At 45.0% G+C, this 25,037-nt stretch overlaps 1 protein-coding gene across 3 annotated transcripts in view; it reads left to right on the forward strand.

Annotated features, from left to right (window-relative positions):
• klf12b (Kruppel like factor 12b) overlaps positions 1–21,067 on the forward strand; it is a 38,011-nt gene extending 16,944 nt beyond the window's left edge. For 2 of the 3 annotated variants that reach the window (XM_028393321.1, XM_028393320.1), the window contains exons 3-6: positions 5,524–6,070; positions 9,655–9,790; positions 16,091–16,248; positions 16,951–21,067. In XM_028393321.1, coding sequence (XP_028249122.1) covers positions 5,524–6,070; positions 9,655–9,790; positions 16,091–16,248; positions 16,951–17,132 — 1,023 coding nt within the window. In that variant the 3' untranslated portion in view covers positions 17,133–21,067. Of the gene's footprint in view, positions 1–4,205; positions 5,106–5,523; positions 6,071–9,654; positions 9,791–16,090; positions 16,249–16,950 lie in introns of those variants that run through there. The other variant, XM_028393322.1, reaches the window with a different exon arrangement.
• Positions 21,068–25,037: the final 3,970 nt, after the last annotated feature.

The raw sequence follows: 25,037 nt of genomic DNA on the forward strand, positions 1-25,037 counted from the left end.
GAAACGGGGCGCTCACTAGAACCTTCCATTGATAAATAAGACCTCTGAACAGATTTAAAACGACCTGCTGATGATAGAGGCTTTTGGATTATCTCCCTAAATAAAAGCGTCTAATATTTCTCTCTGCATTTGTTTTCAGTATTTATGCGGACCCAGCTTGATTAACTCTGAAGCACCACTGCCCCCCCCCCCCATGCACAGGTTTTCATGGCCCACATACAGTATCAGTGCTCTCTGGTCTGATGTACCTAGAAATAAAGTGGTCTTGTTATGGTGAGGCTGTTGCTAGGTTACAGGGCTCAGTGTTGCTGCCACAGCTGTGTGTGCGGTGGGCGCAGGCCACTTAATATTTGTAATCATGATGAATCAGTGCTCGCTTATTATCGATTTCCATTCACAATGTATCAATAATATCTTTAACCCTTTATATATCAGCACAGCTTGGCGCATTAACCTGTGATGGATGAGAGGAACAGCAGCCGCTGATAACCCCCCCCCCCCCCCCCCGCTCCTGTCGGGTTTGTAGGGAATTGTCTGGCTGTGGAGGTGCGTTTAGCTGATAAGACCCGAGTCTATCTCTGCACATCTGAGGACCTGACAGAGCAGCAGCAGGTGGTTACTCTCAGGATGTCCCGCTCTCAGCTGTCTTGAGAGCGGCTCCTAATACCTGGGGCTTGAAGTCCTTCTGGGTGCAGTGATGTCAGGCACAGACAGGATGTGAGCACTGCAGCCCACACGGCTTTGAAGTGCACCGAGATCCAATCTGGCCCTAACAGCCCAAGCTTCCCTTTTAGATGGCAGATGCAGACAGACAGTTTAGGCTGCTGCAGAAATGTGGTCTTCATTTGGGTGGCGTGGGGCCAAGGGCTTGCTGGAAATGGTCTGCCTCGTTAGACAATTCGCCTGCAAGGGGCTGGAAAATCTGCCCCGCGAACCAGTATCCCCTAATAAAGACAACGGCATGAGGACAGGGAGAGGCAGGCCGGCCGAGGATATCTGTGTGTGTGTGTGTGCATGTGTAGGTTTGAGTGTTCCTATCTGTCAAAGTGAGAGTGGGGGTGGCTTAGGTTTTCCATTTCTGCTGGTTGAGAAATGCCCCAAAATGCAGCTCAGTTTCTGTTCTGTGTGTGTGTGTGTGTGTGTGTACAGTATACACACACACTCTGTTGTTTTGACCTTTTCTACACACATGTGTTTCCTTTTTTTTGTTGTTTTTTTGACAGAAGTCAGAAAACTGACCAACTTTAACAACCCTTTCTGAATAACAAGACAGGATGTGAACTTTATTTTGAAAGAAATGAGAAGCTGCTGTTTTATTTAGATTTTATTCACTTTATTTGATTAAAATGTTTGAATAATTATTAAGCAACATGGCCTGATTATTTTCTACAGTTACATTTAAAATGAACAAACACTGCTCGGCTAGTTCTTACTTTGATAGTATGTGGGAAAAACCTGAGTTTTAACATTACTGCAATTATGGACAAAATCTTAGGAGTTAGCTTTAGTAGGCTAACGCCAAATGTTGCAACCTGATGCCATTTGATCTGTTTGTTAGCATAGCTTCTTTTAAGTATGGCAATTATAGATACTGTTTTAAATAATGAGGGCATGTAGAAAAGGGGATGTTTGAAGTTTTGTGGTTAACTTTTCACACCATTTGATGCTTGGCGCTAACCGGCTGTCAGACAGCGTTAGCGGCTTAACCCATGAGCTTCAGTTTTTTTCCATCTGTTGGGTTAAAATGTTTCCAGAGCATTAACAGGCACAGCTTGCTTGTTTTTGTATTAGCAAAAATAATGCTAAGCTAATTCCTAAACAAAGCAGCTGATTTGAGAAGCCTGCAGAACAATTTTGTTTTTTAAACTGATAATTAACCAATTAACCAATCAATCAATCAGCTAGCTAACACATGCTGAAGCCAGATTTTGATGTTGCTGCTAACCTGAGGCTGATTTATCAGAAAAAGCTAGCAAACACTAAAATTTACCAGCCTGTGCTTTTCATTTTGTGTTAGTGAAATAATGCTAAGCTAGTTTTTAGAAAGGCTATCTTAGGAATAGTTTTGAGAGACCTGCAGAATATGAAGATGCCTTCATGCTGTTAGCTTGTTGGACCACTTTCAGAAAAAGAGATTCAGAAAAATAGGACTTTCAGGGTGCTTTGGTTGACTTTTAATACCGACCCTGTGACATAGCCGTGGGTTTAGCTACTTTAGCTTCCCCTAAAATCTGTTTTCTTTCTCTTACTCTTGCTCCTTTGATTAAATTAAGGCAAGAAAAACACTCGGTTAGCTTGGCTCACTGATTTCAACCCAACAAAACAAAACAAAAAAAAAGTTTTCCTGAACTTCATTTTAAACATCAGGTCCTCATAGTCAGCAGATCCTCTGCAGTAAACAAATACCTCCATGAGACCTTAAACTCAATTACCTAATCCTGATGTATTGGCCACTGCAGCCACAAGCAGGCCTCAGCCAGTCAGACCATGATGACATCTGTTTTGTACAGTCTTCAGACTACACGTCTTTGACTGAAGTTGCTTCATGACTTCAGCAGTCAACTGCACACGCTGAAGGAGGAACACAATATTTCCAAAGCACTGAGATCAGCCTCGGTGGATGTAATGTCTTCAAAGCCTTCAGGCCGTGTAGCTCCAGGCAGACTGAGGCTCTCACGTCCTACACTGAGAGTGGAAACACAGAGCAGCTGCACGGCAGCCCGAGGCTCTGTGGAGAACAGGCGACACCGGTAGTGGGTGCAAAAAGAAGCAGAGAGGGCACAAACACCACAAAGGCTGACAGTTACTGTGAGTGATGCTGAAGTGAGTCTTCTGCTCATCAGTCTCTCCCTTCATGGCTGATCATACTTATAATAATCAGGTGATGTTCCCGCACGTGCTGCAGATCTCCCTCTGTTCCTGAAGGTGTTGTCACATGTCCTCACATTCAACAACATGTCTGTGTCATGTTGAACAGCAGGGATGTTTCGACGTCCCACCAGATGCTTATCTGGACTGGTTCGAACCCCAGACACCTACACATTCCAAACATCCACTCATCATGCCTCTCCATCAGGGTCAGGATAGGAACAGGCTGGAGCAGAGACGCCCAGCTCCACCTGGACCACCGGGGCTACCTGACGCAGCTCCAGTTTGGGCCTCCAGGTGTCACTCTGAGGCTGTACCAGCTCATTTATTACAATGAAACATCTGGGAGGTCGATGGAAACAACTGGCGATGTGATCATGTGACAGGAAGTGAAGGGAGGACTTCAAAGTGACTATATCAAATCTTTAAAATGCTAAAAGTTGTGAAAAGCTCCAAATTTGGCACCAAAATGGCCGAGTAAGCGTTCATATGACTCCAAACAGCGAAGCGGAGCGTCACATCACTTCCTGCTCGGCAGCGTCTTACATCTGCTCCTTCATTCACGTTCATTAGCTGCTCGTCTCCCAGCTGACGTCTAAAATCCCGATACACAGGTGGGAGAAGGTGACCTTTATAACCGGACACCTCTCACTGATGGCTCCATTCACACCCTCCTGCCAGTTTCCACTCCCAGCGCTCCAAACTCTTCCTGTTAACCTCAGTAGACCTAATGATTGAACATAACTTTATCGACTATCAGTGGTGGACAGGAGTTCCTCTCATGGTGGGTGGTACTGTTAATCTTGACCTGACACCGCTGACCCTGAGATGAACCCCACTGAGGTCCAGGGTGGGGTGTGGGGGGGATAGCAGAGGGCGTATTTCATGTTTCATGGGGCAGTGTTTAGAGGAGCTACACACACTGAGAAGCTTTTACTTTTTCGATTCATGGGGTCGTAACATTTCCTGCAGGCTGCAGAACGAGTACACAAGTCTGGAGTAAAAATAGTAGGCTACTACTTAAAAGAACACACACACACAGGAGTCAGGAAATTCAGCACAGATCGACTCTCAGCGTTACATAAGGGGAAAGACATGTGATGAACATCCACAGTCCACTGCTGCTGCTCCTGCTGCTGCTGCTGGAGTTCTGAGAGATGTTCCTCTGTAACGAGCTTTCCCTGTTTGATTAGTCCAAACGCTGGATGTCCCTGCTCCCTGATGGCCCCGAGTGTGACTCAGCCTCCACTGTGAGGATCAACACCCGACACTGCAGCACCCCTCCCACACACCACAGATCCACCACGCCACATGCAACCGAGATATCAAAGTTTGGGCGTCCGTATAGGAACAAATAGTAGCCGGGCTGAGCGCCTGTGTATGTTCTCTGTTATCTTTTCCAAGTAAACAGGTTCCTGAAACGTGTGCGGACAGATGGAGCGCTTGTGTTACAGTCTGCTCGGTGTTAAGTGAACGACGTGTTGAGGGATACTCTGAGCCACCAGCGTCGGCCTTAGGAGGCCCATCGCTGAGAGACGCTCAGAGAGAGGGAGAGGGAGAGAGAGAGAGACGGTCAGGAAATTGAGCCCATATGATGTTTTTCCACCGTCACAAAGGAGATTTAGGAGAGATACAAGGAGAGCCAAGAGAGCTGCGTTTGTGTGGGAGTCATGGAAAACAGGAGGAAGAGAGAGAGAGAGAGAGAGAGAGAGAGAGAGAGAGAGGGCAGCCCACGCCAAGCGAAAAGGACGAGTGAAGGGAGGCGAGTGTGAGAGACGCTATCTTTACTCCTGCATTTCATCTGCGTATGACATCATGCTGAACTGAGAGGACTTCACAGCGAAACGCCTGAATGAATGGCAGGAAACATACAGAGGTCTCCCTCACATATGTCCATCAAGCAGGACTCACATGTGTGGTTTTCCAGCACTTTCATGAGATGCTTAGATGGTTAAGAATCTGTCCCGGATGGCCATGAACACAACATCAGGAGAATGACCCAGGAGGAAGAACACTGCTGCCTTAAATCATGGCAAAGATCAATGTGGACGAGCCAGAGGGCTGCTGGGAAAAATGTATTAATGAGACCAAAATAGAATCATTTGGTTTAAATTATGTTCGGAGGAAGAACGGAGGAAGAAGAAGAAGAACTCTGTGTTCCAGCATAGGAACTTTATTCTGTCTGTGAAGCAGGGTGGTGGTAGTATCATGTTCTGGGCCTGTTCTGCTTTTATCTGGTAAAATATGATGATGTTCTGTATTATATTCATGTGCGTGGGTTTACATGTTGTTTTGCTATGATATGTGCTGCAGGATTAAAGGGACAGTTCACCCCAAAATTAACCGCTAAGCTAACTTCATATGGTGCCCAAATGATGCATCAGTGTGCTTAGCGTGCCCAACAAAGCTGAGCTAGATAAATGGATAAGATCAATATTTGTCGGCTCAGTTTTTCCATTTAAATGTGTCAGAAATGGAACGTCCTGCTACGTTAAATAAGGAACATCACATCAGTCATGGTCAGTTGAACCAGCTGCAAGCTAACGTCAGCATCATGTGTTTGTTTTAGATCACATATAAAAAAGTGTGAACTGTCCCTTTAGTCTGTGTTTATGATTAAAAAATCTAACATGACTTTTTCTTCTCCTCCTGCAGTCGCCTAAGGTGCGCCCTTACTCTGCCATGGACGGCGTCCCCTTCTTCCTCAGCAGAGTCAAACACGAACCCCCAGAAGACCTGCTCGCTCACGACCTGCACTTCCACACACAGACCGAGCCCGTCGACCTGTCGATCAACAAACACCGCCCCTCTTCTTCATCCATCATCACCACCACAACCTCATCATCGTCCCCTCTCAGATCCGCCTTCTCTCCATCTTCTTTATCGTCATCCTCCTCCTCCTCCTCCTCGTCCTCCTCCCCGTCGGTTATCACCTCAGCCTCATCGGTGCTCACGCCGGGCCCTCTGGTCGCCCCCGGAAGCGGGGTGAGAGGTCAGCCGTATTTGCACATCCTGCACTCTGTGCCGCCTCCTCCATCCAGCCCTCTGAGCCTGCAGGGAGCCGGGAAGCTGGCCAGCCATGTCCACCGCATCCCTGTTGTGGTGCAGTCGCTCATGTACACCACTGCCGTTCGATCACCCTCCAGCCTCAACAACGCCATCATGCTACCTCTGCTGGATGAGGCCAAAAGCCTGGGCAAAGGTGAGGATACATATTCATGCAGCTGCAACTGTTCTTGTGGGATTTCAGTCACTGTTTTCAGAAAACAATGATTTAACACTGAAATGATGCAGATGCAGACGCAGGGCCCTGTGGTTATTGTATGTGTATAGTTATGAGCAGCCTGCATTTAAAGGCCCTCACTCCACCAGGCCACGATCCCAGAGGACACATTATAGGTGCTGAGTCTGTTTGCCGAGCAGATCAAGCAGGCAGGAAGTCTGACTTAGACCCCGTTCACACTGGGGAAATCAATCCAGCTAGAGCGGGATTCGGGCCGTATCTGGATATCTTTGTCTGAACAACCTGAATCTGGATATATCCAGATTGATTTTAATCCACCTCTCGGAGGTGGATCTAGCCGGATTGGCTCAAATGTGGCTCAGGTCTGAACGCAAATGCGGCTAGTGAATCCCGCTAGCAACGTGATACTTCTGGTTCATGGGGACAGGGTCCGGGTCTCATACAAAAGCCGTATGTAAACAACCAGCAAACTACGACAGCTTTGCCCCGAGTTTATTTTTGACAGAGCTACAAAGGAATAAACTGCTTTTTGAACCAGAATAAAATGAAAAAACTAGCGACACGGGACAAAAAAAACACACGATGCATGCACACATGCAGTCCTACCGCGGCCTGAACGGACTTTGTATATTACGAGGTGTCACCTAGTGGTTTGGAGGACAACAAGCAAGCCGGGTTAAGCTGGATTGAGCGTGGACACACGTGTGTGATAGCCAGATTTGAAAATAGGTCTGAACGTATCCAGCTTAAAGGTGATCTGGATTCAATCCTACTCCAGCTGGATTGACTTTCTCCAGTGTGAACAGGGTTTTATTTTTCAAAATAACACTGTGTGATGTCATACGGGGTCGCTCAATGATGAGCTGTGTATGCTTGAAATCAACCTGCACACACCTGACCGTCAGACACGGCCCCCTCAGGCAGGAAGAGATAAGCTTCACAGATTGAAGCCCCTCTCCCATCTTTAATAGCCTCGAGTAGCAGGTAGCTCTGCCTCTATCAGGGAGCAAACATCTGGGCTGGTGTCAGAGCTCTCTGGCCTCGCCTGGGCCGGGTTATTGGTTTTCTCTCTGGGTGTGGTTTTACTGCCAACCACTGGAAGCCAGCCCTACAGTAGGTGTTTCTGTCCGGGCCGTGCGCCTGCACACAGGGCAACTGTTGGCTGTAAAAGAGATGGCTTCTTGTCGCTCCCTGCAGAACGGACGGACACATTTAGACTCGCAGCCGTGTGTAATTACTGTAGAGAGCGCGCTTCGACGGACACGTTGGGCCGGCTGGGTGGGGTGGTCCTCTGAGATGGGCGTTTTTTTTTTTAAATGTCTGCTCCCAGGGAGAGGAAAGAGGGAACGGACAGGAAAAACAAGACTTGCATAAGAGGGTGTGGATGGATACTGAAGATGGGTGGCACTCAAACAAAACACATGCACGCACACACACAGATGCACGGTCCAACATCGGCAACAACAAACACACACAAAGGAGGAAACAGGCCGAGGGAGCGCTTAGCGCTGGGTGTGGTGGATGCAGTTACTTTTAATAAGACAGAGGCCAAACAAAGGATACTTTAGTGCACAAAATGTGACGTTCAAATCCAGTCAAAAAAAAAATATATATATATCATCACTCTGAGAGTTTTCTCTGTCAGCTGTCACTGTTGTTGACATCAATCCCAAACTGAATGAGAAGTTTAATGTGATTATTAAAGTTGATGCAGAAACACTGCACTCACACACACACACACACACACACACAGGTTGGCCATCCTCTTTAAGAGAGGGCGGGTACCCTTTTCTTTCAATGCTGTCTCCCTGTCTCCGGCAGGAGGTTGCCATGGAAACAGGGCTTGACTGGAAACAACAGGAGAGAAAAGAAAGAAATCCGGTGCTCTGCCCACCTCTCCAGCACTCCTCCTTTGTGTCCCTCGTTCAAAATACCCCCCCTTCCTCTTTTTTTTTTCCCAACACGCGATGCATTTCTGACTAATTACAGGCTTTCCACAGGGGTAGGCGAGCTGGTGACCACTCTGCATGTCTTAGTCTGCGACAACAGTAGAAACCTTTAAAAGCAAAAAGCTCCAACAGAGTTGGAGCATTATTTCTGCGGCCCCCTCCCTCAGTAATAACACCATGTCTCCTCCTAACTCTAGACCGTTATTATGGGCCATTATGGCCACAGTCTCAGCTGAGAGGGCAGAGGAGGTGAAGTCCTGATAGCTTATAAAAGCACCCGGCGTACAGTAGAAGAGGGGGGGATGCAGTGCACTGAGTGTTCAGAATAGCCATTACACAATCGGAGCCATGCAGATATCTTTGTTTCTAAAATACAAACAAATGCTCGACATTAAGCTGTCGGTATGTTTTTTTATTTTAACATCATCATTTGACGGGTTACTCAGGATGCGTCCATGGAGACAGAGTGGCTGCAGGCTGTGATAACACATCCGATGAGACGTCCAGGGGACGAAACTTTGTTCTGCAGCTCAACATGATGCAAAGAGGAGCAGGTTTCCACTGATGTTGTCGTCTTCAGGCGAAGGATGCAGCGTATTGTTATTGATAAGACATCAGCAGATCAGACAGAATAATTGACTGTGAACACTTAAATCATGACGACATGGGTGCATAAATGGGACAAACATGTCTGCAGTGCAGAGGTGTCAGAAACTGCTCTCGATAGCTTAGCATCCCTTTGTCTCTACAAGTTTAATTACCCGATTTAAAGGTGGGGTAGGAGATTTTGAAAACTCAGTGAGAGTCAGCCAGATTTCTAAAGTAAACACACGCCCCTTTCTCTCGGAGCTCACCCTGAAGCCACGCCTCCCAATCACATGGACGCGCATCACCTGAAGACGAGCTGCGGTCTGTGACTTCGGCCATCATGCACGTACCTCTCTGGTGCACACAGAGCAGGAAGAGACTGACAACTAGCCAATACTCTGCAGAGGGTCCACCCGGAGGATTGGCTGATGTTTTTAGTGTTTTATAGCTTCCACAGATGATTCATATTCTTCGTTTTAATGTGAAACTGCCGAACTAATTGGTTGCTATCGGATTGTAAAGAGAAGTTACACTAATTTAACAAAAAGTGCATCAGAATGAAATCTCCTCCCCGACCTTTAATAAGTTAATCTGGCTGCAGGAAGGCTGCATGTTCTTTACAATTATTTGGAAAATATGTGAATTTTATTTGATCAGGACAGATGCTGAGCAGAGTTCTGCATGCAAGTTCACAAACACACTGCTGAGAGACAACAACAAGCAAACAGCCTCCACCCAGCTTCTTATCTTTAGATTATGAGAGCTGGGTGCAGCGTCATGGCCGACTGTTCTGTCCTCAAGTTGACACACCCACTTTGTGCTTGTAGGTTAATTGGATGAAATGATAATACATGAACGCTCCATTACAATTAGAAGCCCTTTCCAGCACACACACACACACACACACACACACACACACACACAATGTGATATGCCTTATAAGTTTACAGCCCCGCTCCTGTGTCCTGTGTGTCTGACTCCCATGTGTGTGTCCCGTCTCTGCAGCACACATAGACAGGAACGGCCTGTCACCGCGGCAGATCAAGAGTGACAGCGATGACGACGACCTGCCAAACGTGACCTTGGACAGTGTTAATGAGACGGGCTCCACCGCGCTGTCTATAGCCCGCGCTGTACAAGAGTGAGTACCTGGATGTGTGCACATGTGTGTGTGTGGGTGTGGGAAGTCGTCACGTTTTTCTTCTTCTCTGCTTTTAGTTCAGCCCATCAGAGCGGGCTGTTTGGAAAGTGTGTGTTTGATCCTTCCACTCTTCACACTCGAGGTGTTAAATTGTCTTCCACTGCTGTGTGCTGCTAGTGTTGGAGGAAGTGGAGGTTTGCACACCAACCTGAAGCATGACTTAACCAGCTAGTAAATACATAAGTGATTATGAAGCCAAACAAACACCAACATAAGAATCAACTATCGCTGCTTATTTTAGTAACGACGCCCAAAACAAAGCAACGACTTAAAGCACACAGATGCTAGAGCCAGACTCAGACCTCAGACTCACACCACAACCTTCCTGCTTCCAGAAAAAACAATGTTCACTTCAGTGTCTTTGGTTGTTTTTCATAGCAGAGCTAAGACCCCCAGTGCATTATGGGTAGTGAAGTTTTACTTCTATGTGCCACAGATCTTTCTGTTTGTAGGACTCTAATTAATGCACATTTTGATGATTAGCTTCTCAGGTTAGCCTCATTTTTGTTGTCACTTCCTGATCACTGCTACTCATGCATAACTAACAAAGATAGTCGCAAAGTGAGATGGTTCACTCCTTCCATCTTCACCTCCATATTAACCAACTAACAGTCCACAATAAGACTCATTGTCAGCTCATTTTGTCATTGCTTCCTGATGACTGTCACCAAATCAATGGTGAAAAACAAGAAGAAGACTCAGCTTCCTCAGTCTGAGCTGCTGCTGGTGTCTGTTTCCTTCAAGTTTCCAGTCTTAAAAAATCTAAATGATGTGAAGAGTTAGAGGTCTGAAGTGTTCCTGCTGGATGAGGGCAGCGCTGTCAGACCCATCGTGAGGCTTCGGATGTGTCTGTGTGGGTGTGCATCTATATGCCTACATGCATATGGCTCAGACGTACTTGGTGCCCTGGTCGGCCTGCAGACATCCACTCCACGCGGTGCCAGTCCATCTGTGTTGAAGTGCAAAGACAAGCTTACAGTATCCTGATCAGATGCAGAGAAACATTTGTGTGAGCTGTGCTGCCCATAAACCCACAGCAGTCATAACTAACCAGCCTGGCAAGACTCAAGTTAATACTCTGAGGACCTCTATTTAGACTAACTGTAAGGAAAGTATTCCAGCAGAATCCTGCTAATGATGCAGCAACAGTAACAAGGCTGAGGCTGCTTGTTAGCCCAGCCCAGACTCACTGTGTCTGTGGAGCCGTGAACACTGTGTAATACAGTAATTAAACTAAATGAGGTATTAACATTAGAGAGCAGAAGAGAACCTTTACATTAAAATGTTATATGGCATTAATTTATGTCAGGTAGTGAGTATTCTTCTGTCATTTACTTCAAAAATAGTCACTATAAAAACAGGTTTATCAGGTTGTCTCCAGGCAGGGAGGAGGTTTGGCCTCATAACCAGGCCTGAAGGGCACAGCAGCGTGTTAGGAACAGACCTGGAGCGAAAAAGTAGGGCTCTCTGAGTGGAAATGGTCCCACAGTGCACTTTAAATGTGGCTTCTGGACCGGTCCGGCCCCCAGAATGACAGAATGACCACCTAAAAACACATGAAAGGCAGCAAAGTTCAGGTGTCAAGCACAGCATGGCCTCTCTCTCTCTGTGGGCTGATGGGTTCTCTTCTGTTCTGCCTGTCAGATATATGGGATTTGGTTATTTGTTAGTCGTCTGCAGTAAAGTTATCACAAACATGGACGAACAGATCAAATGTATTTTAAAGAAGGCTAGCAAAGCTAGATCTCTGTATGATTTGTATATGTTTATTCAGCATCATAACAAACGTTATCATTATTTTTATATTCTTTTATATGTTGTGAGGTGTTTGCTGCCCCCTACTGGATCTAAGAGGCAGTATCTAGATACCATAGAGGGGCTCTGGATGAGAGGGGAGTCCAGGAGGATTTCAATTCCAGTTTTTTATTCCCAGTTCTTTTAGATTTTGATCATACTTTTCTTTTTTTATTGGAATAATCTGCTTTTTTTTAAATGTGTGTGGCTATGTTTGAGTTATAGAGTACACTTATTGATACAAGTATAGGTCGCACACACACACACACTTGCACAGACACTCGGTGGAGAACTCGGCTTTCCGTGCAGGTTATTGAAAGGGACAGGCGTGCCCCCGAGTGCCACACGTGGGCACCGGGTGGTCAGAGGAGAACAGAGGTTGGCAGGACCCAACCTTTCATTGCCCAAGCTTTCACTATGGAGATAAATCACCAGGCAGGTTTTAGCGATGCCCTGCCAGGGCCTGCCCACACACTCACTGCTCTGTGTGCAAAGTGCAGACTGTGCTGTGTGGAAACCGTGTGCACGTCCGTAAGTATTAATCCTCCACGGTGTGTTCGTACTGTATGCACACACGTGTTTCTGCACAGTGGACAGAACAGCTGCTTCCAGAAGGAGGTCAGCCATTGTCAACAGGAACACAGACTTGCATGTTTGTCTGTGAAAAACAAAGCAGTCTGTAGTCTTCTTGAGTTACACGCCGGCTTTTTGGCCACAGAGAGAGAGAGAGGAAGAAGAATGTGCATTCTGTATTGACACAACACATGCGCTCTGTGGACATCTGCATGGCAACAGAAGCCGACTTCTAAACATATCAGTCCACTGTGTTGCTGTATGTCTTTTCTTTTCATTAGAATGTGTACACTGTGAGTGCAGAAAGAGCGGCTTTATATCATTTGGCACCGCATTTACACAAGCAGTCATCCAGAGAGCGTCAGGGAGGAGAGGAGGGGAGAGCGGGCGGAGGAGGGGAGTGCCTGCAGCCTCCAATCCAGGTATCCATGTATAAATAAATGAGTGAAAGTTAGCTGGAGTGTGTGTGTGTGTGTGTGTGTGTGTGTGTGTATCATGTGCTTCTTGGGCAGCCTCTTCCATATTCATGCGTTTCCCTGGGGACCGGTGGATAGGCTATTGTGGGAGAGAGGAAGACAGAGGGAGGTGTGTGTGTGTCTGTGAGTGTGTGTGTGTGTCTGTGTTTGTGTGTGTCTGTGTGTGTCTGTGAGTGTGTGTGTGTGCGCTGGGGGCAGGGGCTTCTGTTGGAAGGGTTGTCTGCTGAAGTCTGGCTGGTCCCCAAGGAGCCAGGGGCCACGGAGCAGAGCAGGTGGAGGGGAGGCGGAGGTGGCTGAGGTGAGGGGTAGTATCCTCGGACAGGTACAGGAATGCCCACTGGGCAGTCTTCCAGTGCGCGCACACACACACACACACACACTGCCCTTCCTGTTTTCTTGATAACTCCACTGTTACCTGTGGTCTGTTTCAGAAGCAGGCGGTGCGGTTGTAGATGATGGTGTTGTTGTGAGCCCGCTACCAGTGAGGAAAGATATGAATTGTGGGAAGTCCCCGTCACAGGTGGCACAAATTCAGGTCCTTCTGCGGCGGAGGAAGAGGGAAGAGAGAGAGAACAGGCAGCCAGCGCGGAGGTCAGCTCTGTCTGAAACTGTTCTCGGCTGAACTTCCTCTTTCTCTCCCTCTCTGCCTCTTTGGGAGACAAACAGACGCATTCATGCAGCCACAATGCTGCGGTGACTCAGGGTTCAGGGCAGAGTGAGGTGGCTTCTGGGAGAAAAAAACACTGTCGCACTCAGACTCAGCATGGAGAAGACATGTTGCAGTTCACAGTGACTGAGGACAGTTTAAAGCCTTCAGACGGTGTTATGTGATAAGGCTTCAGCTACTCGGCACTTACTGTGCTTTGCAGTAATTGTTTAACGGTGTTTCAGAGTTTTGAAACATGACAATGTTGATCAGGGGCCCCCTGTCTTTCACCATAGTGGTGGGTGGAGCTTCTCAGACCATAGAGGCGGAGCACAGTGTGGCCCCGCCCTAGCTCAAAGATGGAGACAGCAGCTAAAAACACTGAAGCCTGTGTGATCCTGACACTCAGTACAGGTGGCAGTAAGTAATTAGCATTACTGTCTCCGTATGCTAAGCTAACTGCACCTGTAAACGTACTAAACGAGTGAGAGATCAGAAGCTCCAACTTTTAAGAACTTTAAAAAACTGTATATAAAGATAGACAACATGACAGCTTTCCAAATCTAAGGCCAAACATCTGTACTGCCCCCTGGTGGCTGGCTGCAGTATAGGTCAATATAGCCTTCACTTCTTGACTTCTTCTGTGCAGACTCTGCTTCCAGTATGGCTTCTTTTTCTTTGGCTTCACTTTCGGTGTAGGTGGAACTGTGATGTCCATCTATATATACAGTCTAGAGTCAATTTCCTTTTTTTGTTTGGAGCCCCTTATGATGTCATAAAGGGTTAAGAAGTGTAGGGTTAAACTGCTGTTGTTGTTCTTTTACCTTGTATTCATGAGGGAAGGGTCCTTTTTTATCACTTTTCAGTCTTTCAATCCAACAACTCTTCAGTTTACACTTAATATAAGAGCATAAACATCAGAACATTTGAACTGTACGGACGTATTTGTATGTTTTTTCAGTCGTTACACTCCTGTCGCGTTCTTGTAGTGACCTAGTTTCTTTACAGTGGAGTTTTCTGACTGTAGTTTCGGTGGTGAGCTCTGCTGTGTGATGATGGTTCCTCTGTGACAACGGTCACATTTCTCACATTCTATACTTTTTGTCTATAAATACATACGGTGCCTGTAAATACTCCAGAAATGTCTCATCGTGCTCCTAACAGGACAGAATTCTCACACAGATGAAGTGATGACGCTGCTGCTGCTGCTTCTTTGTTTGAGGCGCTGTTGTACTCAGAGCTTCCTAAATTATATCATAATCATGAAGTCACTTCATGGATGAAGTCAGAACGTAAACATCCGCCTGATCTGCTGGATGTCTGAGCTCAGTGTGTTTCCACTGGCTGCCCTCTTCACTTTGCTCTCAACACACACACACACACTGAGGCCTACTTCAGATTGTCTACATTTCTCTGTTAGATAAGATGATCAGCTCATCAGTCATTTTATGAATACACTTCTTAGTTTAAAGGTTAAATTTTGACATGCAGGGTGATATTTTCTGAGCTCAGAGGGGGAGGGAAGGAGGGAGAGAGGGAGCTGGAGTTCACTTCATATCTGACCCGTGTGCTCATTTCCTGTGCAGCTTCAGATTGGCAGTAATCCAAAAGTAACAGGTGATCTCTGTGTGTTTTTCTGTATTTATGTGCATTTTTGTAGCCTGTGTGTGTGTGTGTACTGTATCTGAGTCTCTGGGTGAACAACAGAGAGAGACAGGAAGTGGCTTTCTGTGCGGTGGAGACAGTTCACTGGCGGTCCTGTCTGGTGGCCCCCCTGCTGCTCTTTAAAACCCCCTCTGACACGATCGTAGCTGCTTCTCCTCTTACCTGCTCCTCCACCGCAGCAGAGGACACACACACACACACACACACACACACAGTAAACAGAGATCTTCCTGTTTTCTGTCTTTTCTTGCCACTTCGCTGGGTGTGTGCAGCAGTCATGTGTTTATCGCTGTAAAACAGTGAACCACAAAGGCTCTCACTGCGCCTTCCTCTTCTTCTTCTTCTTCTTCTTCTTCTTCTTCCTTCCTGAATCTCTATCTGTGTTTATGTGCAGCAAACATGGTGGTGTGTGAATGAATTTAAAACACACACACACACACACACACACACACACACAGCAGAGCAGTGGCACATCATATAATCAGTGGTGATATTGATTTGTTATTGTTGAGGAAATGACAGAATGTATTGATAAAGCAGGAGTCATTAACCCTCGCTGGACAACAGCGAGAAATGGACCCCCCCCCCCCTCTGTCTTTACTTCTGATTAATGAAAGTATTGGTGATCAGAACAGCAGCCTGTTTACCTCACTCAGAGGCACCGAGCAGCAGAGTTACACTGCCACCTGCTGGCACTGCACTGTAACTGTCAGCAAGGATCTACTGTAAACAAAACATTTTTTTAATGTTTATTTTTTGTCATAAATAAACTGATGTCATCATGATGTTTTATAAATGATAGGGTTAAATTTAACCCTGTCAAACATATTGTCCTGATGGTGCCAATTTAGAATTGTTCAGAATTGGCAGTGTGGGAAAAAGAGGGATTTTCCTGCATTAAACTGCTTCACCATGTTTAGCTTTAACTCCTGGGACGACCAGCAGGTCTGTCTCCGATGTCCTCAGATGTCCTCAGATGTCCCAGAATGTTTATTCGGCACAGTCGTGATCCATTAAAAGATAAGAAGAATACAGTGATGTGCTGAAATAACTCTGTCATGTTGCTTCTTTCTGGCCCCCTCATAGCTCCACGTCCCCGTTCAGTATTGACAGCATACGGCGCCCTCGGAGGTCGGAGTCACCCGATTCCAAAAAGAGAAGAATCCACAGATGTGACTTTGAGGGCTGCAATAAGGTGTACACCAAAAGCTCACATTTAAAAGCACACCGGAGGACGCACACAGGTCAGTGAGGGTGCTGCTCTGCTGCTCGTTGGATGTGTTGAATCAAACTGACCTGGGAGTGTGTGATGTCACTGTCTGTCATTGTATGTTCTGTCTGGTCTCATCCACTAACATGGAGGAACCAGCCTCATCCAGATGTTTGGGCCTCATTTGGGGGGAGCTGTCATGTCGTCATGTCTTTTGTTTTAACCCCTTATTTTACAAAGATGAAAAAAAATCTAAAAAAAATTGTTTTAACTTCACAAATGTTACATTTTTATAAAGTTCATTCTTGATTATGTCATGAGCGCCCTCTTATGGACAGGACAGACAGAGACTGGAACTTGTGTCCAGAAACTCTCTGGTAGTTATCTGCCAATATCGCATCTTATTATTGGTTAATGGCTGATATTTTAGGGATGTTCAGCTGTTCACTAACCACAAGGTTGGCGGTTCGATCCCCCACCCTGGCTGCATGCCGCTGTGTCCCTCGGCGAGACACTACCTAACCCCAAGATGCTCACAGGCATCACAAGCTTAGAGCAGGTAGAAAGAAAGGATTTAGGGTCATTGCTGCAAAGGTCGTTGTGTCACTCTGTCCTGAGTGGATGCTTTTGTTTCTAATGCAATATCACTGATCAGTGTGAGTGGACCTCTGTAACTTCTTCTTAAATCCTGGGTACACGGCCGGGACTGAGCGCGCTCTGTGTTTTCCATCTGCAGGGGAAAAGCCATACAAATGCACCTGGGACGGTTGCACCTGGAAGTTCGCCCGCTCTGACGAGCTGACGAGGCATTACAGAAAACACACGGGGGTGAAGCCCTTCAAGTGTGCAGACTGTGACCGCAGCTTCTCCAGATCTGACCACTTGGCCCTGCACCGACGGAGACACATGCTGGTGTGAGTCAGACGGAGGGCGGTCCACAAAGAGAGAGAGAGAGAGAGAGAGAGAGAGAGGTCAGACCCACACATATACACACAAACACACACAGGCAGCCAGGGGAGCAGGATCTCCCTGTGAATGTTTTTCAGCTGGCCTGGATGCACAGACACACACACACACAGACACACACTCTCTCTCATCCTTCATTAGGAGAGCAGATGGAGAAGACGGATGAAGGTGCACAGAGCACAAAACAGGGTCACTTCTGGATCCTCTTTGGGCTGGAAGGAAAAGACGGCAGGATCTTTTATTGTCTTTGTTTGGAGTTTAATAGGGAACTGTCTTTTACAGCACTGTTCGTACATGTTTCACTTTGATTTTTAAAGACGCACTCTTTATTCGGACTAAAAAAATATATATAATGCAATTGCAACGGTCTCTTTTTTTTTTTTTGGTATCTTTCCTTTCATTTGTTGTTCAAACGGCTGCTTTTCCAGCACTCATAATGTGAAGGACCCCATTGTAAGGACCGGATTGTTCCTGGACTGGATCACACAGGAAAGGACTTGTCGGAGTTACAGGCAGTGTTGTTGTTGTTGTTATCGTTGTTTCACCTTTGCGACCAGCAGAGGGCGCCATTGAATCACAGGTGGGGTTTTTTTTTCTTCTTCTTCTTCTCCATCCTGGTGTGTTGTTGGAAAAAAAACAAAAAAACAACAAAAAAAACGAGGGCTGGACTTTCACCACAACCTCATCAGCACACCACGCAGTGTTTACTTTATTTCACTGGACACGCACGTCATCACACCAGCAAAGAAACACGCCATTTCTGATCCACTGTACATGGCCGCCAACTCTCATCCGTGCCGTTCCTTATGTTGAGCCTCTTTATTTACAAAAAAAAGAAGAAATCTTTGGTGGATTTTGAGCTGTGATTAGCAATCAGTAAAGTGCAATCTTTAAGGATAAATATACTTTCAATGTTTTTGTTTATGGAACCTTGCTTCTTCTTCTTCTTCTTCTTCTTCTTCTCTTCTTCTTCTTCTGTTTTTTAAATGCCTGCTTATTGCTTCTGTTTGACTCAACCCCTCATGTACAGTGAACTTTGAAACAATCAGAGGAGATTTACAGTGTGTGAAAAAATAGAGGCACCTTACTAACGTCATGCTTTCACTCTGTCCCGATCTGTCGGTTGTTGTTGTTTGTTTTTTTTAAATCATTCAAACTTTGTTTCTCAGAGAGGTTTTGCACCACAGCACTGACTTCTGTTGTGTTACAGGGATAGTGTGGGAGTGTACAAAACTAAAGGGCAATACTTTGATTGATTGCTGATGTCATATCTCAGAGTTTCCTGTACGACTCTGACTCCACTTCAGTTTATCTCACACACACTTGAAATGTTCTCACCTCCACATATATATTGCTGAAAAATGCAGGAAGTGCACCCATAAATGCAACGATGAAGGGTGATTGATAAGTTTGTGGCCTAAAATAGAAGAAGTCTCCATCTTGGGCTCCTTTCTGAGAAACAGGAGCCAGATCAGATGTAAACTGCAGACAACAGGAACCGTCGGTGTTCCTCTGGACCTGTTTTTGTCTCTGGATGGACACAAGTCTCCATCAGTCTGTCAGTGCTGCCAACAGAGGGAGCAGAGACAGCCAGCGACTTCCTCCGTCTCATACTGAGGGATCCTCAGCCCCGATCAGGCCAGCCGGGAGAGGAAATCCAGAATCTGAGACACTGAAACTCCTTTATCTGGGACAGACTCCTCCTGCTATATCCTTGGACCTAGAGGCACTGATCGTGGTCATTCCAGCTGTATGAACCTTCTGGATGAAGCAGAAGGACTACGTCAGACACAAAAAGCTGAGATGGGATCTTATGGCCCACAAAAGAGGCCCAGCCACATCACGGGGGACCCGATCATCAGCGTTCTCCAGGTCCAAGCTCTAAGGCCCTCTCTGTGAGAGAGTAAAGCTGGTCCACCATTCTACCACCCGGACAGAACCCACACAGCTCCTCCTGGATCTGAACCTCCTTTTAAGAGAGGTGGAGGAGTGTAACACCCTGATAACTGTCACATTTTTACGGGTGGAGACCACCACCATAGATTCCAAGTCCTGGTACAAATATGTTTCAGGATGGACCGAGTAGTTTCCACCAAAGTCCTCATGGACCTCCATCCGTCCATCCATCCATCCATCCAGTTTGTCACAGGATCCAAGGAGGGCTGGAGTCTATCCCAGGCCGGCTCCACCCTGGACAGGACTTCATGGACCTCCAATATTGTCCATTTTCTCCGTCAGTGTTGATCCAATAACATACGTGTTACTCCCCTCAGTCTGTCTGCATCTTCTCTCAAACGAGCCGCTCCTGTGAGGCCACAAACTTATCAATCACAGCCCGTTTTTTACACGCACACACACTTTTCCCAATGAATACATGTTATGTATTCAGAGTGCATTTGATGCAGTTACTGGCAGAAATATCTCCCGGAGAGCATCACTTAACCTCGATCAGGAAATTCAATTAAAAATCAGTTTTTATAGTCCTGATAACAGACATTCTGCCGAGTGTTTCCAGAGCTCCTCACGCTGCGTAAAAGCATCCGACATAAAGTCAGGAGCTGTGATGTTATGTGACAGCGCTGCCAAATGCATTTATTGGACTGAAGCCAGTGACAAGAAAGAAAAATGCTTTTTGATCATGGTACACACACACACACACACACACACACTCTCAGTAAAGTAGCCAAATCCAGGAAGTAAATTCCACACACACACACACACACACACACACTTTGATGTAACGGAGAATATTTATGTATATTGTTTTGTGCACATTTGTCATCATGCCCAGTTGTATTATCTTTATTTTATTTTTTTTGGCATATCAGCACCTTGTTTGTTTATTAATAATTTTATTTCAGATGTCAATTTATAAACGAGTAATCATCATCATCATCATGATATTTTATCATCCATATAATGTATTAGAACATTTTATTGATTGAGGGGCACTTGCATATAACTCTTTTTTCTCTTGTGTAAAAAAAAAAAATACGAAAAAAGAAAAAAGGATCTTTTAAATCGTTGTAATATATGACGTGATAGTGAAGATAAAAACTTATTACAAAGTTCTACCGCCTGTATATACATTGGAAAAATAGGGCTTTTGATTAGTAGAGGCAGGAATGACATTTCTACATGTAAAGTCTTTTTTTCAGAGACTGTAATTTATCTAATTTGATATACAGTGAAATGGGGCTAATGGTGTTCATCATGTAAATGATCACATGTGGTGTTCATGTTTTTTTTTCAGTTTGTGGTTGAAGAAGTTCACAATCAAATCATTTTAACCCCTTAAAGGCTGAAACCAGTGTTTGCTATAATCAACAAATTATTTATATACACTGACCGTGTTAAGGTACTCGATTCCCTGTCTTTGCTATTTTGATATAAATTCTACCGATCAAGCACATATCAATCAACACACGTGCTGCTTGTATGCAGTGTGTGATGTTGCATGCCTTAATACACGAGAGAGAGAGAGAGAGAGAGAGAGAGAGGGAGAAAAACATTCAATTAGACTTGAAGGCGGTGTCTCCGCGGGACAGGGTGTATTGTATTTCCCTTCAGCGTCCATTTTGAAGCATAATTTTGTTACGGTAACCAGGGTCAAAGTTATGCAATAACAAATGAATAGTGCCTCTAATAGTGGTGCTTGAAGGTTTGTGAACTCTTTAGAGTTTTCTATATTTCTGCATAAATATGAACAGATGAACACCCGGATGAGCCAGAAGTATGAGCCTCTGTCCTTTATGTCTTCAGTACAATGATCCAAAGCTTCATATGTGTGAGTGGTAACAGTGTGTGAAGCTCTGCTCTCAGTGTCTGCTGTGAGCTCCTTGTGCAGCAATAACAGCAGCTAAAGGTTTCCAGTAGCTGCTGATCAGTCGTCCACAGCAGCTTGGAGGAGTCTGAGTCCATTCCTCAGTACAGAGCAGCTTCAGTTCTGACATGTTGCTGGGTTTCCTCACATCAACTGCTTGTTTCAGGTCCTTCCACAACATCTCAGGTGGATGAAGGTCAGGACTTTGACTTCAGAACATGAACTCTGTTCTTCTGGAACCGTTCTTTTGTAGAACCACTTGTGTGTTTGGGCTTGTTGTCTTGCTGCTCTTTCTCTTCAGATTCAGCTCACAGACAGATGTCCTGACATGTTCCTTTAGAATTCACTGCTGTCATTCAGAATTCATTGATCCATCAATGAGGACAAGCTGTCCTGGTCCAGATGCAGCAGAACAGGCCCCAAACCATCATACTACCACCACCATGCTGCACAGAGGGGATGAGGCTCTCATGCTGGGATGCAGTTTTTTTATTAGAACCACCTTTAAACTAGCTGCTATTCCTGGAGCTTCACATACTTTTACCACTCACAGACCTGTAATGAACGGATCATTTTCTGAATAAATCATCGACCTATAGTCTGATATTTCTGTCCCATTGGTGTGTGTTTGGGTTCTCCTTGTGTACTCTCAGTGATATTTGTGTGGAAACACAGTAAACTCTGAAGCTTCAGAAACCTTCGAGCCCCTCTGCATCACAAACTTTTAATAAAACCAACTGCTGTGTGCAGCGTTTGGATTTCAGCACTTCATCGATTTAATAAATTTCAAATGAGAAACGGTGAATTTTTTCAGAAAAAAGCACAGACGACAACAATATGCAAGTCGGACCTCCAATGTTGAACTTTCTTTTCGCACTGAGCCTTATACCATTGTGTCAGACGCAGCATCCTCCCATAACCACACAGTGTGTGTGTATATATATATATATATATATATATATATATATATATATATATATATATATATATATATATATATATATATATATATATTATATATTATATATACTGCACACATTATTACTTTGCTTGCAATAAGTCACTTCCTCTGAGGGGAGCCGAGCTGAAGCCTCCTGATGTTTCATGGAAGATAATAATGAGTCTTACTCGCAGGAACAACAAGAAATAAACACCGTCGTCCTGCGGCTGAGGCTCCGGCAGCCGCAGCTGCCTGTGTTGATGAATTTTAACCCTTTCAGTACATATTTTACTTTCTGTTGTAACATCTGCTTTTGATTTTTCCTGTTTTTTTTTAAAGTAGTGAAGCCGATGCCTATGTTTCAAGTTTGCTGATATTACGTACAGTAATCGTTGTTCCTGTATTTATGTAAAGTGAGTGTAGTGTAAATATATTCAGATCTTTTCATTCTTACTGTTAAAGAAGTAAATAAATAAAATAAAATAAAATAAAATAAAATGATGAAATGTGATATTCCTCAGCTTCAAAAGGGAGATTCTGCTCATGGAATTCCACAAATTTTTAATCCTGATATTTTGCAAAGACTTCGAGAACAGGTGTCCTTCTTCTTTCTTTTTTTTTCTGTTACACTTTTCTTTTCCTCCGAGAGTTGTTCCAGTATCCAGTCAGTGTTTTTTGCCTTTTTCTCTGTATTTTTCATATGGATGGAGCTGTGAAATTAAAATAAGTTCAAACATATACATGTATATTAATATGAATGGAGGCATGAAGGTTAATAAAGTTGCATTTTGTATGTAAGAGACTGGGATCGGAGCCGTCTGTGACGTGTGGTGCCGAGCGCAGGGTTAAAAGGAGCCATTTTAAATCACAGCTGATACACAAAGGATGTTATTTATTTTTTACACACAGTGTAGCATCATGCTGCTTTGTTGTTGTTGTGATAGTGAGCGGTATTTACAGACTTCTAACTGCTGGACCTGGATGGATGTCTCTGTCTGCCTGCAAAGGATTCAGATGATTACAATCAATTCCCTCTCCAGCAGGCATTTTACTGTGCAGTGTATCACCTGCATGATTTATCACTGGCTGGAGCACACACTGTGTACTGTACAGGTAAAAGTTACAGTAGGCTCTGCTCCCGGGACAGGCTCAGACTCCTCCTCTGAGAAACTTTCCTGTGATTCCTGTCAGGACTCTTTCTAAGAATGGCTTCAGTTCAGCACTTTGTCAGAAAGGTGTGTCTGAATGATTCCTAGGAACCCTTCAATGTCAGCGACGCATGAAAATCCTTTTTGTAGCTGTTATGTTTTCATTTTTCAATTCAACATTGACATGAAAAAACATCATCTGCATTAATGCGGAAAAAAAGCAAAGATTATAACATTAAACTGTGCAAAATTAGGATTCAAGTAAACCGTATTTAGTAAAACTACTAATATATTATAATATTTTTAATATTAGGGGGCAAGTGAAAACCAAACCGCACGTGGTGTCAGGGGGTCACAGACCCCAGAGACCTGAGTGAAGGTCCACCCCCGCCTGTACCTCCTACTAACCTCCCATATGGACCTTTCTGACCTTATTTGACCCATGATTGGATGATATCAGCCAATCATGTGGTCTGTTAGCATAAACATGGCTATTTAGCAAGCTAACTAGCTAGCTTGTTAAGCAGGTCTAACCCAGAGTGATCACACGGCGTTGGTGTGTGGATGTGGAATCCCGACTGTTAAGACTAAAGAAATCATCACCGTCAGCGAGACTCAGCCTGATGTAGGTGAGTATGTCACATTTATGAATAGTGTTTTAACAATTCATCACTTTGACACTGAGCAGACACTGTTAGCTAGAGTGATCTGAGAGTGGTGAACTTTTTGTTTATTTAGAAAATGTATGCTTGTATGTTGCTGTTATTTTGGTCGTTTTCACCATGCAGGGTTTGATGTCTACTTTTATTTTGGAATACATGTCCCGTAACTTCCTTTGGGTTCCGTGCACTTACACTGACTCTCCCTGTGTAGGGCCCTATGTAGTGTCGTTGTCAGTCTAAAATTCAGACCAGTCCAGAAAGCAGCTGATTCCTTTGTCGCCATGTTGAAAATAAACTCCAGGCAAAGCTTTTGTAGTTCAAAGTTCCGTGAGCCCGGAGGTATGACGTCGCTGGCCGGATTAACTCGCTGTATTTGCGTTAAAACGTCAGCCTGATTTCTGTGAATCAAGAGGTGGATTTGCACCGAATCAATCCAGCTGGAGCGGGATGCGACCTGAAAATGTAACGTGTTAATGTCACAACTTTGTTTTATTAGTTGTTGCCACATAATAACACTTTTTAAAAAAAAAGCTAAAAAAAGCACAAACTATAATTGCTACCAACAGAGCTTTTTAGGCTTGTTATACGACGGAGTCTGACAGTGATCAGATGACAGCGACCTGCAGTGAACTCCTCACACAGGCAGCAGGACGTGAGTGGGTGAGTTTTAAAGGTAGGGTAGGAGGTTTTTGAAAACTCACAGCTCACCCCGAAGCCACGCCTCCCAATCACATGGACGCGCATTACCTGAAGACGAGCTGCGGTCTGTGACTTCGGCCATCATGCACGTACCTCTCTGGTGCGCAGACCAGGAAGAGAGTGACAACCAGCCAATACTCCGTGCAGGGTCCACCCGGAGGATTGGCTGATGTTTTTAGGATTTTATAGCTTCCACAGATGATTCATGTTCTTCGTTTTAATGTGAAACTGTCTAACTAATTGGTTGCTATCGGATTGTAAAGAGAAGTTACACTAATTTAACAAAAAGTGCATCAGAATGAAATCTCCTACCCGACCTTTAATGCAAACTTTTCACATGTGTTTTACTTCCTGTCGCTTTCGTCCTTTGTGATTGGCTGCCCCGTCCTCATTGTTCCCACCTGTGTGTGTGTGTTACACTCACTGCTGCATGCTTCCAGTCTGGTTCTTCTCCTCTTCATGTTCTTCATCAGTGTTTGTCTCAGGTCTGGCTTTTTGCTGTAGTCATCTTAGCAAAGTAAGTTAAAAAGCAGACATGCAAAAAACACATTGAACACAATTTGTTTTTATTTTGAGTCACAGGGC

The sequence above is a fragment of the Parambassis ranga genome, chromosome 21 (assembly GCF_900634625.1).
Source record: "Parambassis ranga chromosome 21, fParRan2.1, whole genome shotgun sequence".
In the NCBI taxonomy this organism is placed as follows: Eukaryota; Metazoa; Chordata; class Actinopteri; family Ambassidae; genus Parambassis; species Parambassis ranga.